General features: G+C 38.5%; 1 protein-coding gene across 1 annotated transcript in view; it reads right to left on the bottom strand.

The window, feature by feature from the left end:
* The window catches only part of TENM1 (teneurin transmembrane protein 1), a 535,025-nt gene that overhangs the window by 229,905 nt on the left and 287,633 nt on the right, over window positions 1–17,487 (bottom strand). Inside the window, exon 6 of the mRNA XM_084638540.1 lies at window positions 4,557–4,797. Within this exon, the coding sequence (XP_084494666.1) occupies window positions 4,557–4,797 (241 nt within the window). The remainder of the gene's footprint in view (window positions 1–4,556; window positions 4,798–17,487) is intronic.

Below are 17,487 nucleotides of genomic sequence, written 5' to 3'. Positions count from 1 at the left end.
CTACATCATAAACAAGATGGTATCCTTAGAAAAACAGAAGTTTATGGATCCTACAATGTTTCTGAGCATTGGTTCCATATAGAGATGGGGCTTGACTACATGGTCAGTTAGAGCACAGCAAGTTAAGAGTGTAATCTACAGTGCACCAGCTTGCCGCACACTAAGTCACCATGTGGAACTTGCTTGAAAACTTTTAGCGCACAGTAGCAGGGTCCACATGGTGACTTAGTGCGTGGCAGACCAGTTTGCTGCAGATTCACATCCTAGCTGCTATGCACTAGGTCTCTCCATGTAGACAAGCATTAGAGCCTAACATAGATCATAGATGATTAGGGTTGAAAGAGACCTCAGGAGGTCATCTAGTCCAACCCTCTCCTCAAAGAATCCCCACATTTGGAGAGTTTAGAACCAAATCCAAACTTTATTGCTTAGATGTATTGCTAATTAGACAATAGCTAAAAATCATAGGTGGCTTGAATCCCAAGTGCCTCCCCTATTTTTCTAACATTTTTAATTTAAGTATATGAATTAATGATAACTGAATCTCAGGTTCATGGCCTGATACCACAATGCCCTCTTTAGAGGGGTTATTACCAGGATGCCCAGGCTACTTAAATGAAGTTTTCTTTGCCACAGTACCTTGGGCATAGACAGTACACTGAAGTAGATTTCAGCCCACTCAGCATCTTATTGCTAACATGCTAAATGGGTTAGAGGAACTAGAATGAAAGTTAATAAAAATGAAGGAATATGCAAACGTGTAAAACACTTTAGTCCAAAATACAGAAATGAAAATAAACACTTTGGGGGGAAATCAAAGTTAAAAAAGGTTTGTTGCTTTTAACAGCAAATTAATGAAAGTTATTGTGAATCTAGTCTTTCAGAAAACATGTGCAAAGTTGTACTCAAAATAAGCACATCCAAAGCTTGATCTGACTTATCCACAAAAAGGGCACCATAGCATAACACAAAAAGGACTAAGATTAGTATTACAGTTAGAAACAACATTTTAAAATGCCATTTTTCCATCTTACATTGGAGCTGACTGAAATAAAGGAATAGTGAAGTACAAGGAAAACACAGCAAGAAGTGGAATACTTACAATAATATTGATATAAGAGGGCACAGAAGAGAGGGGAAATATGCTTTACTGAGTTGTCTGAGTTTAAAATGTACCCTATAAAAAGCAGTAAGCCACATTCAGATGGGGCTGTCAAAGTTAATGACAATATATGGCACTGTAAATCAGAAGATTTGAAAGATTAGAGCAAAGTATCTATGAATCCTGAAAAACATAATTTTAGAGGGGAGGAAGGGAATAGGCAATAGATTGTGCTTACTTTATCCTGGGGGAGAAAAATCAATTATGTAAGATGTCAATAAAATTATGGTGCTAAAAAAGAGAATTAATGGTACCTGTGTTTTATGTTATGCGAGATCTTTGCAGACTTTTGTTGAAAATATTTACAAATTATGATCTATGTGTTGCAATGAAATTAATGCATGTTCATAAGTCATTTTAATAGTAAATAAGTTGTTCTCAGTACTGTATGTGAACACATATTATGCAATTGTGTATATGCACATATATCACTCTCTTGGATGGCTATACTCAGTCAATTGTCAGTCCAACCTGCTGGATCCTTTGCAGATTCACTTTTCCTCCTACCTCTTTGTCAGCAGCTTCTCTCATACCTCCTCCACTAAAGAGTCCTATATGTACTTTACTTTTTTTTTTCTTTTGAGTTTATTTTAATGCAAAATGGCTCATGGTTGGGGAAAATAGTTCCCTATCATATTAATTAATACAGGAGAAGGAACTGTCTTGTTATTAAGGAATGGGACCTGGCAGTTCTGAACTCCATTTCTGCCTCTGCCAAATACATCTTTTGTGAACTTGGGGAAGTCACTTCATTGGTCTGTGCCTCAATCTATCCATCCAGGAACTGAGATGACAACTCATCCATATATGCGGATGTAGTGAGGATTAATTCATTATTATTAAACTTTAGTCAGAAGCAAGAAGTATTAGTAGAATTTCTGTTTTACCTTGTTATATAAGATATAATAAATACAATGTGTTACAATATAGAAGCAATTCTAAAATATACTGTTTCATTACCCACTCTTTTAGGTCTGACCTTTTCAATTCAATACGGATCTTCAAAATCTAATTACATAAGAGTATGTTTCTAATCTCAATACAGTAAATATATTTTTAGAATTATGGAATTTTCCTTCATGTAAATGTGAAATATTACATATCTGCCACTATGGGTAGGCTGAGAAGCTTGCTCCATTTCTGATTATCTGTAGTAAACAGGATTTATAGGCCACATGATTAGTTCTCGGAAGTCTTTTCCTGTATGAAAAAAAATATCTCTAAATCTATGTGCCTATAGCTAGATTGTGCAAACCCTGGTGAGGTTTAAGGATTAACATGAGATATTATTGGATGTAAGCACTGAACATGTGCATTATGATTTTTTTCCAGTTATTAAGGTAGGGCATAAATTAATGTCTCTAAATCTATTCTTCAATTGCAAATGTTCTAAAAAAATCTGCTTATGCATATTAGGTAGATTTGAGTACTATTATACAAGAAAGATTTAGCACTGAAATACAGCCACCATTGCCATATTACTTGTATTTTCTAAGACTATTTTCAATTGTAGTGTATGTGTGAGTGGGGGGAGAACCTGGAGATTTAACCATTTCATTTTCTTGTCCCATCGGATCACCCATGGTGAAGGGGAAAAAGCAACGATCTCTTTTCTCTAATGCTGTGTTGTGCGCTCTAGGCCTTTTCTTCTTACTCTTGAATTACTTCAGAGTAAACCAAATATGCTTTTTCTGGCCTCAGCTTTTATATAAGACCCTACATTATGAAATTCTGCTAAGGACTTCACACATAATTTAAAGATGATATCTTGCTTGGTTATAGGAAGTATGTGGGTGAAATCTGGGCAAACATGGTTAAATGTAAATTTCAGATGGAAGCATCAGAAATATATCACGGGGACCATATTATGTATCAATTTTAAAATACTCATTTTCTGACCAAAAATTTAAGTTGTGCATTCATTTGATGGAGTTGACATACCCCTTGATTCCTTGCCTGGCATTCATTTTTCAAGCAAATAACATACCAAAGTCTTAACTCAGAAAATAATAATGATCACAATTAAATCAGCCCATCCTTTCATGTCAAATTTACACCCTTTCAGAAGGGAGTAACTTATTCAAAGCAACACTGGTATATTGTAGCAGCCAAATTATATAAAGAAGTATGTTGCATACTTTGTTCTGAGTCAAGTCAAAACAATTTCATCTCATTGCAAGACCACCAAATTTTTCCCTTGGATAATAGTTAAATAAGTGCACATGTATGTTTGAAAGGGAAAATGCTTTTGTGAAAGTACCCGTTATATTAAATAGTTAGGGTTACATTTGTGTGAAATTCATCAATTTCAGGACATGTGGGGAAAACTGAACACTTGGTGTTTTGAACTAACCTGAAAACCAAATGCAAGCACCAGCCAAGACTACTCAGGTTCAGACTCACAATGTTCCATGTGGGGAAGGAGAAGCTTGTGCAAAACTCAGTAACTAATTTACTCAAAAGGTCTATAAAATGGCCCAAGTTTCAGGTTGATAATTAGACAGGACTTGAATGTTTGAAAATTGGAAATTGGAAAAACTTGAATGGTACAGCTCTGATTAATGGCCTATAAAATTAGCTGTTCAGATTACAATAACAGCTTTCAACCGAAAAAGTCAAGGATATTCAAGGATAGTCACCTCAGGAGACAGAATTTGTCTCTCTACATTATAGATTCTTTCTGAATTGGAAAGGTATTTTATTCAGATTATCATTTTGCAAACTATTATTCAAGTAAATTATCCAAAGCTCAATCCTTGACTTCAATATTTGTTTTTTGAGGCAATAAGGCTTTCATAATCAGGCCTCAGATCATCAATTGAATGCAATGTTGATTCTATAATCATTTCTGAAACCTCAAGCCATTTTGGCCTTCTTTTGCTTATACGTATCTGAAGACATCCTGGATGTTTATGTACAATGATAATTTCTTGGGGATTGTTTCACACCTGGGGTTTATAAGGAGGCCAAAGACTGCAGGCTGAATGCTTTCAGATCCTATGGAGTGCAGAGATTCCCTGAGGCATGGCCTTCATGCGGAGTTTCTTTGATGCTTCTAAAGCAAAATGCCTCTTGCCACATAAGATGAGGCTGCATAGGTGCACAGATGTGTGTATGCAAATTTACAACTAATAAGAACAGAATGCACACTTCTTGAACACATCTTTGGAGTTCAATTACCCCTCCCGCAACACTTTTCAAAATGTGCTTTTCTGAGCATTAATGATACAGGTTAACTAATAACATGATGATAATAATGCTTCACATCAAAAAGCTTTGTGTGTCCTGAACGACACAGCCATTCTTTCTCTCACTCCTATTATTTTCTCATCTCATCCTCAGACCCCCCCCCTTTTTTAAACTCTTAAGAATAGTAGTCTCCGTTTATATATACCTTGTCTCCAATGGTATATTACTATTCAAGACCCAGCTGTTATGGAGATGTACGGAATCTTGCATACTGGTTGGAGGGGTTTGAGCAGCTGGACTGGGCTGACTGCGGGTTGTCATTGATCTTTTCTGGAGAGAATCTGCTGTTGGAGGTGGTTTTCTGCTGCAGGTGCATGCATGTGGTGGTGGTGGAGGGGGTGGGAGTGGTCTGAATGTGAACTGGTTACGTGGGCTGCCCGGTATATCTAAAAAAAGCAAACCAGAAAGACAAGACAAACAAAGCCATAGAGTTACTATTTTAAACAGCAATCAGAAAAGTATGGTATTATATTTAACAGGATTACAGTATGGTGTAGTAGAGGTTTAATTTCAGTCAGTCTGTAAAATGTTATTGTAACATATGAATTCATTTAAAATCCTCTTATGAAATAAAGAATATTCACAGATTTGAATTTGTATGTCAATTCTTCAGTGCTGCAGTGGTTAAAATAAATGAAGCAGCACTCACGTAATTTGTCATAGCATTTTTTTAAACAAATAAATAGAAAGAAAAGAAAGAAAGAAACAGACAGGTTACAAGAATAAACATCCTGCACTTCAAATCAAAACAGAGAATGATTCAATCAGCCCGCTTCAAAACCATGAAGTAATAAACATCTCCCATGAAATAAGGTTAACAGATTTACACTACTACGTTAATGTATTTGTCAGTTAGGCCTGAGAAAAAGTTCTAGCAGAGACTATCAGTGAGGCAATGATGACACACACCTGGAGAGAAGGTTCTGTGGTATTTAAAAGCAGAGGAGCTGGCAGTCATCATCAGACCAGACTGTAACGTGAATGAAGCTCTTAGTAGGAGCTTTAAGGAAAGGCTGTTGGGTTTGCATAATCACTGTTCTATTACTTGCTAGTACTGTTGTTGCCCAAGACACCTTAGGAGTGTCCTCCTGCTGCTGCTACCTTGAAGACACTAAGCACCTGGAGACTCTAAGACTCCAAAATCTATTATGCAGGAGCAAGAGAGCCAGGGGGAAAATTATGAGCAGCTGAGCAAGGAAATCCCTCAGAGACAGTGTGAAGATGCTACCATTACTTTTTAAGGATTGCTGTAGCTATTGCTTTACTAACAAATAGCTGACAAAATCTGAATACGTTGCTGCCAGTGAACTGTGGTGCTATTGACATGAAAGACCGCCAGCCCCTAAACTGGTGGCTCACATTTGCTAGTATTTCTGCTGCCAGGAAACTTCTCACCCTTCCACAGAGTGCAACTAACTTTTAAGTAATACATTACTAACCCTTAAGCTTTGAGGACTTAAGTCTTTGTGTTTGCATCATATTTACCCCAGTGAAACCTGCCAGCTTTTGCATCCTATTTTCATACACACTTGTACACACACAGTCACTCTGACTGGTATGGAGAGTTTCCAAGTGTTCTTCAGAAAGGAAAGGAAAGGAAAGGAAAGGAAAGGAAAGGAAAGGAAAGAGCTCTCAGGGCTTTGAGACCCTCAAATGTCCCATTCTAAGAGCCTGTCTTATACACACATGCGCCAAGGGCAATGCACCTCCTATGGCAAACATTTTACCTCCATGTTACACATTCCCACCCACAAGATAGAATCTTTTGCAAATTTCAGTTTGCATGATCGCAAGCAGATTAGGACTGGAAATGGCAGGAGCTGGTATGAAGCAGTTATAATGACCCTAGGGACAGTCATCAGGCAGCAGTGATCCAACCAGTTTAACTTCCTCCTGCAGTGGGAAGTTCTGCAGTCTACTTTCTTTTTCACGGCCAACTTCACAGTCACTTCTAGTGTAAGGTTTCTCAGATGGTGGGGCACAGGCCAGAAATTGGCTTTGAGGGGATTGCCTCATACTGACTGAGAAACCTCCATTGCCAACAGAGAAAAATAACAGTCACTGATTTCCAGTGGAGCCCAAACAAGCACCTCTCTTCAACTGCTTCTGCTGCTCTGTCCCCTCTCTATGCTAACCCAATCCCGCAGCTGCTCTCACTCTCCCCAGACAGCCCAATTTAAATTCTCTGTTTCAATATGCAATTCCTCTGCAGGCTCAATGCTTGTGGCATTGCCTGTGAGTATGAAATGTATGTTGTATGTGTTTGTTATACAGTAACTTCTTTTGGTTGTTGTTTCCAAGGTTTTTTGTTTGTTTGTTTGTTTTTAATATACCAGTATCTCATTCTAGCAAGGCTACTTGGGATGGAATTCTGATGATCCCCAGAATTCACCTCCATATTGGTGCACGTAACAAAATTCATTCTGCACATGGATGTAAAAAATTAGAGGGAACATTGATCCACATAGTAATGCATCCTCCAGCCCTACTACTTCTCCTTTTGCCTCACTACTACCTACTTCCTGTACTGTCACACAGACATCTGTCATAGAGCTCAGTTTGTTCTATGCCACATGTAAATTTTATGCTATGTGGACCCTGAATCCTGTCTATGCTCGTGCAATGGTACTGCCCATTTCTGGTGGCCAGGATGCCTTTGCACCTATGGAGGATGGGAAGAATTTGCCCCGACAATATTAGTACTCAAAATTTACATGTGCACCATATTCCCTGGGGGATTCCACTTTACTGCTGTGGGTAGAAGGAGATTAAACACTATACTTGTCAGCCTTTTGTGTGACTATATCATATAAAACCCTGATTCACAATCTAAGTGGTAGGTGGGGGAGGAGGTGAGAGAGAGAGAGAGATAGAGAGATTTAGGAATAGAGCTTCAGCTGGTGTAACTGCTGCAACTTCATTGACTTGAGCTGAAAATCTGGCCTTGAATTTCTAATTAGTTTTTTACAGACTGTTTCTAATTTGCTGAAGTTATTTTTATTTTACTTACTTTGAGACTAAGTCTACATCTCATTAACTTTATTTTTATATCACAGAAAAATGTTGCTTGTGATAAAAAAATGTTTGTGTCTAAATCTGCATACCAATGATTCCTTAGAGCTCTAAATTCACAGTAGACTGTGCAAACTAACTTCATACAAAATCATTTAAATACCTCAGAAGTAAAATTATGAATGGAAATTTGTCTAAAACCAACAAGCACCTAAAGTGTGTGGGTCTGATATGGGAATTAGCTTAGCTGTGAAGTTGTATCCTCCTGTTATTCTTCACATAATGCTATCTATTCATTGCAATACCTGTCTTCGTTCTTTAATTGTTACTGATGGACTACTGTTCAGATATTTTAATTTCTTAGGAAATCAAAAAGTCTATCTATGAAATGCAAATACGGTATATAATTAGTTTTCAATATATTTATTAGCCTGACAGAGGTTACTGTTCACCTAAAAACATAACTACAAAATATGTGCTCAGCCTAAAATTCTCAGTTACAATACTTAGGCTCAGATCATGTTCCCCGTGAAAAAACCTAAAGTAGTGTCCAAGTTCAGGGAAATGGTCTGTGGCCTCAATTGTGCAGCACCATGTGATACAGAAAGAGGTATTTCAAATTTGCCAGCAAATTCCGCCCTGCCCCTGTATGGAAAAAAATGGAAAAACACATTTCAGATATGGGGTGTCCAATATATCCCCAAAAAGTTTATTTCTCAGAATTTCTCTCATTTCAGGAGGACAAATTCAGGAACAGAAATCTGTTTTCTGAGAATGTTCCTTTGAGGCTATGCTTGTTTTAACACCTCTTTGTTGTCTTTTGGAGGTATTGTATCTTATCCCTTCTTGCTATACAAAAAAATAAACATTTTCATGTTGCTTTGTGTTAGGCATTCTTGCTTTGCTTACTGCAGTGGTAATTCATTCAGATTTTATTTGGAGATATCCTTTGAGCTACTTACTCTCCAAGATTCCTGTGTTAAAGAAGGAAAAAATATTTCCTCATAATTCTGCTTCTTTGAAGATAACATCTCATAGGATTCTTTTTTTTAAAACAGAGTTTGGGTTCTGGGTTGGGGTGGATGTTTTTACTTTGGTTTGGATCAATCCTATTGGAAGGCACTCGGTTAATATCACATGAAAATATACCTATAATCAGAGGCCATATAGCTAAATTGTTATGGAGAAAGGGAAGGGAGGAATAAGAGCCTTTAAAAACATGGATTCTTAACTTCTGCCTAGTGATTCAGGTAGTTGATCTTGATATTGTAAAGCAAAGCCAAAGAGATGATGGGGAAGACCATAGAGCATGTTACTGATTTTTTATCTTGTTTCAGGGGTAGTAGATCCCCTTTTAAAATATCACTTTCCTTCACTTGAGTTGTAAGTTGGTTGTAGGGTTTGTAGTTTTTACAGGGCAAAGGTTTTCAAACGTGGCATTGTTTTAGTAGTATAGATTTTCATAATATGTTGTCATTTTTATGGTACGTTTGGACTGTGAATGGAGTAATATTCTGAACAAACTGGTTGCCAACCTCAATTCCCTCCTATTATAATGGTTGAACATTGTAAAATTGTAACAGTGATGAGCTCCCAATATTTAATCAAGAAGCTCTATAAAGAATTTCCTCCTTATCTTCTGATAAATCTCACATACCAGGATTGCGTGTGCTTGCAGAGAGGAGGGATGAGGGACCGTAGCATTTATTTGTTTACCTGTTTACACAAAATCCTGTAGAGTATACCCCAGTATATCAGAGGGAGTATACCCCTTGGGGAAATTCCCTGAAATCACCTGACCCTTGGTAAAATCTGGTATATTCTAAAAGCAAAATATTTCCTCTTCCGAAGCCTTAAAATTAAAAGTAATCTCTGAAAGGGAAGATGCGTAAGTACTGAGATTGGGGTAAAAGTCAACCAAAAAGAGACAGCACCGTGATCTTTTTTCAATTTGTAAGAGGGTTTGTAAAAAGATGATCCAGTAAGCTCAAGAGACTACTCCTCCTCCCCTCAAGAACATCACAGAAAGCTATTCCATACATAGTTCATTATTGATTGAAAATTATTTTTGAGCACAGCTAGTGTAACTCACACACCTCCTGGGTGTGGTGCTCTGTCCTATCTGAGGCACTGAGACTATTTAGAGAGAGAGATTAATGGGTTTGCTCTACAGCATTAGCTAACAACCATATGGCTTTTAGCTCATGCAGTAGAGGCTCATGTATTTAGCTTCAGAGGTCTCAGGTTTGATCCTGCCCAACAACGACCAGGGTCTATCGGTGTTACACTAGGACTTTGGCAGAACTATTTTCATGGCACTTTTGATGGATATTTCATTATCCATTTTCCATCCATAAAACCAGAAATGGGCCAAAAGAAATCTGATGAGGTTCAACAAAGACAAGTGCAGAGTCCTACACTTAGGATGGAAGAATCCAATGCACTGCTACAGGATGAGGACCGACTGGCTAAGCAGCATTTCTGCAGAAAAGGACCTGGGGATTACAGTGGATGAGAAACTGGATATGAGTCAACAGTGTGCCCTTGTTGCCAAGATAGCTAGCGGCATATTGGGCTGCATTAGTAGGAGCATTGCCAGCAGATCGAGGGAAGTGATTATTCCCTTCTATTGGGCACTGGTGAGGCCACACCTGGAGTATTGCGTCCAGTTTTGGGCCCCCCAGTACAGAAAGGATGTGGACAAATTGGAGAGAGTCCAGCGGAGGGTAACGAAAATGATTATGGGGCTGGGGCACATGACTTATGAGGACAGGCTAAGGGAGCTGGGCTTATTTAGTCTGCAGAAGAGAGGAGAGAAGAGTGATTTGATAGCAGCCTTCAACTATCTGAAGGGGGGGTTCCAAAGAGGATGGAGCCCTCGCTGGGATGATTTAATTGAGGTTTGACTAGTTGACCTCCTTAGGTCTCTTCTAACCCTAATCTTTTATGATTCTATTCTATGAATTGAGCTGTTGTATCATTTAGTGACAAGGGAACAGTAGCCTGTATTGCTACCCACTGAAGTATGTCAAAGAGAATATATTGAAAAGTAATGAACCTTAAAAGTTTTGCATTTAATCTGTAGTGCTTTGTAAGTATTTTAATTCTTTCCAGAACCTAAATTCATTATTTATTGCTATATTTCTTCACCAAATATGTACTGGTTGAATTTGAATTAACTTGGAATCCATTATTTAATTAAATAGTAACATATGTTCTGAGAATTTAGTTTTCTATTTAAAAGTTGCCTGGGTGTTAAAACTGCTCAGTTAGAATCAGAGCTGCAATAGTTTATCAAGTGTAGATAAATGAGCATCATCGAAATCTTATTTATGAAAACAAAAACACTGGAATGGATAAATATGAAAGAGTACAATGAGGAGATGTTGGAGGCATTGCGTACTTGGCTAGAAAGACCCCAACCACAGCACTGCACACAGCTCAGAAAGGCATGTAATGAAGAATTGAAAAAGATCAGGTATAGCAAGGACAACAAAGATGAATATCAAAGTGTAAGGCTAGGAGAAGCTTATAGCTCAAGTCCCTGAACCTGCAATAAGATGGAGGCATCTCATTCAGGATCAGGGCCTAAGATGACAAAATAACAATTAAACATGTGCTGGAGACAAACAGTATTGTCGCACTGCTTGTTGCTGTATTTAGGCCTCATTTTATTAAGTTCTCATAATCTTAATTTCCACTGAAGTTCTACCATTCTATGAGAGTACATTTTACAAGACATGGTCTGCATGTTTATGTGTGTATGCCCTGTGACCCTAAAAACCCTTAATTATATGTTGCTCATATCTGAACCCCTTCTATTTCTGCTATATTGTTTTTGGGATAGGATGAGCAGAACAAAAGCTAGTACTCCAAATGGGGTCATACAATTGATTTATATATTGACATATATAATCAATTTTCAATATTATTTTCTATTTCATTTCTTATACATCTTAACATTTTGGGCTTTCCATCTTAAACATGAAATACCTTGCTTTTGTAGGGGTTTTTTTTGTTTTTTCCTAGTCCTACACAATGTCAAGCTTTTTGAGTATGAAACACAGAACTCCATCTCAAAGGATGTCTACAAAAGAATACGCAGTTCTGTGCAAAATTAAAACAAATTTATAAGACAATTGAAAGTTTGTAAACTCTCAATTAAAAGATATCTCACAAACGTACAGCATCGAAAGACTCACATATATAATTTCATACCCATTTCTTTTTGAGAGAAAGATGAATCCTACAAATGTCATTATTTAGTGTGTCCTACAAATGCAATACTTTACAATTGCATTACAATTGAATAACATGGGACAATATTCTATTCTTAGTCTCAATAATATCAATGAATATAAAATATTGAGAAATACTGTAATAATAATCATCAAAGTAATGATCTACTTCAATTATAAATTCAGTTCACTATGTTCATACATACCCCATTAAATGTTTTCTTTTAATTCTTAGTGGCAAGTGTACTACAAGTATTCACTTGTATCCCTCACAAGCTAGAGGGTACATCTTAACAGCTTCTAATTTAATTTGTGCACCATTTTAACACAAGTAGATTTGGAAAAATAAGAATGGCAACCCTTTCCTAATATTACTGAGAGATTCATTCATGCTGTTTTTCTTCAAAATATTAAAGTCTAACCATATTTACAAATGAAATATGATGGTTGTAAAATGCAGGTTGCAGTTTAATTCTCATTTTAAAGCATAACCGGCTTTTATGATGACCATTGCTCTAGATGTGTAATGTGGAGAATGTGTCCCGTGTACAAGCTATTAAGATGTTAAGGATTTCTAAATTATAAATACTGTACAATGCCTCCCTTTCTTCAGGACCTTTACAGTATAAAATGCTAAACTGCATACCATAATCTCTAAATGATTGAGATGTGTAAGGTTCACCAATTAGCTTGTATAAAAGTATATCCATTTCACGCAGAATACCAGTCTAAAACAGAATGGTGGGGTAGAAGTTACAGCACCATAACAAGACTTCAGTCAAAAAATATTTTTTTCTGAAGGAAATGCTTTGTGAGTATGGGCTCAATCCTGTTTGTTACTGTATACCTCCTCTTAATACTAACGACCTTTGTTTCCCATTGACTTCAATGCCAACTGGGAACAGTACTCAGAGACTCAAGATCAGACTATTTTAAATTTCAGAGTATATTGGCTAAATTTCCTTTTGGAGTAACTACTTCAGTGGATAACCTGAGCACAGAATTTGACCCATTATTTTCACTTGAAAGACTAACACACTATAACGATTTTCAACTTTGTGTCATTTAAAAAAAATGAGTGGTGTTCTTTGGCCCCAATCTTTCCAACACTTAAGCATGCATATGACTTTATGCTGAGACATTCCTGCGGTGGTTACTACTAATGATGGTTGGATAGATGTTAAACAAAGATCTTTATCAGAAGACATCTCTAACCGTCTTATAACTTCAAAATGTTCCTTTACATCAACCAGGGAGAGACTACGTGGAATCTTCAAGGCAGTAAGACCTAGATCTCATAGAAGTTTGTGCAGGTTGTGCTGTAGCTCCTTGAAGGCAGAGCTGTTGCTGTCAGCAGCGCAGAAGCAAGGATAGCATGGTATGGGATTGCCACCCTTAGTTCTACACTGCTGCCTGCAGAGCTGGGCTCCCAGTCAGCAGCCACCGCTCCCCAGCCGCCCAGATCTGAAGGCAGTGCAGAAGTAAGGGTGGCAATACTGTGACCCCCCCCCTTAAAATAACCTTGCAACCCCCCTGCAACTCTCTTTTGGGTCAGGATCCCCAATTTGAGAAACGCTTGTCTAATCAGTGAAATCTGTATAGTATAGTCTAAAAGCACAAAAAAGACCAGATTTCACAGAGGGAGACCAGATTTCACGGTCCGTGACGTGTTTTTCATGGCCGTGAATTTAGTAGGGCCCTAAAAATAACACCATGTATGATACCATGAAAGTTTTAATTTTACCATATGGTAACACCCAAAGATACAATTACATCAGTGCCTGTTTACATAAAATAAACACTTGAAAAGAGGAGTGAATAACTAGAGCACATGCAGAATTTTTGTTTGGGTGATCTATAATACTTCTTTTTAAACTTCTGCTGTATTATCATTAGAATTATAGCTTTGCTTTGTACAATTTGTATCTAAATTTTTCTAAATATCAATTCACTCTTTATATGATATTGACTTTAAAGTTCTATTTTATAAGATACTGAAATGGTCACATCTGTGTAATTTAATTAAACAGCTGTTGAAAATAGAGTTCCCCTACTTGGCCTTTTCAACCTCAAACTTGTGGGCAAAGTGATGGCAGAAATAGGCGCACATACCAACTTCTCCCAAACGGAGGCCAGTTTAAGACGTTGGAGACCAAAATAGTATGGTTCAATATGCTGCTACAGCAGATACAAAAGGGATCCTCCTCGGTGATTGTGGCAGACAGGTCAAGGAAAATGTAAATTGAGAAATGAAAAGGCATTATAATCATGGTGGTGACATCTGGGAGCCATTCAGGAAGTACATATGATTGCCAGGGAGGTTCTGCTCTGAAAAAGTGATTTTGTCCGACATTGATTATATGTTTAATCTGGACATCCAACACTGGTTTGATGGGTGGCTATCAAAGGTTTACTTGGCAGGCCAAGCAGCTGCTTGTTGTATCTGTTGGCCTGACTTAGTATTTATAGGGTGTGGGAAAGAAGGGGAAGGGTAATTTTGGTCAGTTTCTGACTGAGATTTCAGAGGAGGGACTGTTTACTCGCAAGATTAATTGTGGGTGATCGGGTCAGTCATTGTCATGGACAATGACTTCCACCAGTGGTGACTGCTAGCGTATAGCATAGTGCAGTGGTTCTCACCCGAGGATCTGCGCTGAGGCTCCCTGAGGGGCCACAAGTTGGTTTCAGGGGTCCACAGTGACCCCCATGGGGCTACAGCCCTGAGCCCCAGGGCTAAAACTGGGAGCTGTGGGGCTGAAGCCTGGAGCCCTCAGCCGCGGCATCCCTTGTGGGATGAAAGCCCCAAGCCTCAGCTATTCCATGGGGCCAAAGCTGGAAGCCGCAGACTGAAGCCTGGAGCCCTGAGCCCCGGTGTCCCCAGCGGTCTGCAGCTGGGAGCTGCAGGGCTAAACCCTGGAGCCCTGAGCCCCGGTGCCTCCACAGGGCTGAAGCTGTGAGCCGCGGCCCTGATGTCTCAAGCCCCGCCACCAGGGGTGCTGGAACAGTTTTTATAGTGGGGGTGCTGAGAGCCATTGAACCAAACTGTAAACCCTGTATATAATGGAAACCACTTCAAGCCAGGGGGTGCTACCACATCCTCATCACCCCTAGTTCCAGCCCCTATGCCCCCTCCCCCACCAGGGAGCTGAAGCCCAAGCCCACACCCTGGTTTTAGCATCAGCTCCACCCCCAGAGACTAGCATGTGAGGGCTCACTCCTTGGTTAGACACCAGTGAGTCTAATGGCAGCCTTGCAGGTTATGTATCTTCATTTACCTGGTGTAAAGGAGCTATTTCAGTGGGAGCAGGACAAGTTACACAGCACAGGGAAAATTGTTATAAACATAAACAATAAAATATCAGATGTGGATACATTTTTAATTCAACCATCAGCTTCAAAACCACAAAACCCACAGAACGATGATAATGAAGTTCCTTCAACAACAAATTCAACCACCATAATGGCTGAAGAACACCAAGGAGGTGAGGTGAGTAAGAAACATAAAGCCATTATTAACCTTGCAAAATTTAGGAAATACAAAGATAGGTATTTGAATTTTGGTTTTATTTGTTCTGGAAGTGGAGATATACCTCAACCACAGTGTGTAATTTGTGCACAAGTACTGTCCAAAGAGTGTTTGAAACCCTCCAAATTACAGAGATATTTAGTTACAAAGCATGACATCTATAAGGATAGGCAACGTTCATTTTTTGAGCAAAAGGCCAAAGAACTGTTTGGTACTAAAGCAGTCATGAAATACACAACTACTGTGGATAAAAAGCTTTAAGGTCATCCTACATAGTAGTGCAGAAAATTGCTAAAACAAAAAAATTGCATATGATTGCTGAGAGTTTGATAATGCCCTGTGTTATTGAAACAACAAAGGAAGTGTTTGGAGAGAAGAAGGCCAAGGTACTGACAAAAATACCGATGTCAAACGACACTGTCAAACAACGGACGACTTCTATATCAGAAGATATAGTTTTGCAGAGCATTCATCAGCTCTATGACAATGATTTGCTGTGCAACTAGATGAATCCACAGACATTTTGAAAATGTCCTATTTGCTTGCCTATGTTCAGTATGTGTGGAATAAGGAAATAAAGGAAGACTTTTTATTTTGCAAAGAGCCCAAGATGACAACCAAGTCAGATGACGTATTCAAACTGTTAGATGATTTTATAATATCAGCAGAAATCAGCTGGATTAATTGCATTGGGATCTGCACTGATGGAGCCAAAGCAATGACTGGAAAGTAGACTGGTGTTGTGCAAAAAATAAAAGCCTTTGCACCTCACGCTATTTGGAGACACTGCTTTTTACACCAAGAGGCGTTTGCTGTGAAAGATATTGAACCAAGTCTTCACAATGTTCTGAACACAGCAGTAACACTCCTTAATTTTACTAAATCCAGAGCAACAAACTCCAGGTGTTTTGCTACATTCTGTGAGGAAGTGGGTGCAGAGCACCATTCCTTGCTCATGCATACTGAGGTGAGATGGCTATCATGAGGCAGAATGCTTGCCCATATATTTAATCTCAAGGAAGAGTTATGTACTTTCTTAGCTGATAAGAAACCTGAACTTGCCGAAGTTCTGGAAGATGATGTGTGGCTGGCAAACCTGAGTTACCTTGCAGACATATTCAGTGAAATGAATAAGCTGAATAAAACTATTCAAGGTAGGAACTCTAATTTTAGTGCCCTGTATGAAAGAACTGAGGCATTCAAAACAAAACGACAACTCTGGAAAGCTCATGCCTGTGGGGGTACTACTAATATATTTGAGCTCTTATATCCTTTCATTCAGGAACAAAACATTGACTTTTATGTAATTAAACCTCAGCTAGCAGTGCATCTGTCTGTTCTGCTTAACAAATGTAATGCTTATTTTTCCAAACTCATAACAGAACAAGCCCCTACACACACATGGACTACAGATCTCTTTAGTGAGAACACTGAAGATAAACTTCCATCCAATGTCCTATCAAAACTGTTAGAATAGCTCACTGACATTTCATCAGACAGCTCCCCCAGAATCAGGTTCAGAGAAATGCATCTGGAGAGATTTCGGTGTGAGTGTTTGGATGAACACCTCACTGCTTCTTCTGCAGCACTGAAAGTTTTGATTCCCTTTAGTATCATCTACTTATGCGAAGCTGAATTTTCAGCCATGATATCAATGAACACAAAGTACCAAACCAGGATGAACACTGACCATGACACGCATGTGTGCTTGTCAAAGATACCCCCCACATCTTGACAGAACTGTTGATCAGCACCAGCAACAAGTTTCATGTTGAGTAAATTAAAAAAAAATCAGTTTATTTTTGTACCTATATTGTCCTTTTTAATATATTTTATATATGTGTGTGCATTTAACTGTATAACTATCCATTCAATACAGATTTTAATCTATTGGGTACGTGGAAAAACAGTTCCTGTGGCACAGGTGGGCTGTGGAGTTTTTTATAGAAAGAAAGAAAAAGGTTGAGAACCGCTGGCAGACTGGATGCTCTAACCCTCTTAACAGGTTACCGCTTATGATTTAAGCATGTTGTCCAGGTCTGCAAGGACCAGACACTTACAAGTAGCATGGCAGACACTTCTGATTACTTTAGAGGTCACAAAAATTTGATCGGAAGGTAGTTTATGATTGAAGCAATAGGTAAAAGCTACCCTTTGCTATAAAAATAAACATTTCCCCTGTTGCTGATGAGTTTGTGTTGAATGATATTTATTCAAGTTTTGGCCTTCGTGCCACTAAATTCATTATCTGTGAGGGTTTTTCAAGGGGTTCCATGGGTAATGGAACAGGGCACTGTGAA

The sequence above is a fragment of the Lepidochelys olivacea genome (assembly GCF_965140295.1).
Source record: "Lepidochelys olivacea isolate rLepOli2 genome assembly, chromosome: 9".
NCBI lineage: Eukaryota > Metazoa > Chordata > Testudines > Cheloniidae > Lepidochelys > Lepidochelys olivacea.
The sequence above is the reverse complement of the archived record's forward strand: the minus strand, read 5'-3'. Positions and strand labels throughout refer to the sequence as shown.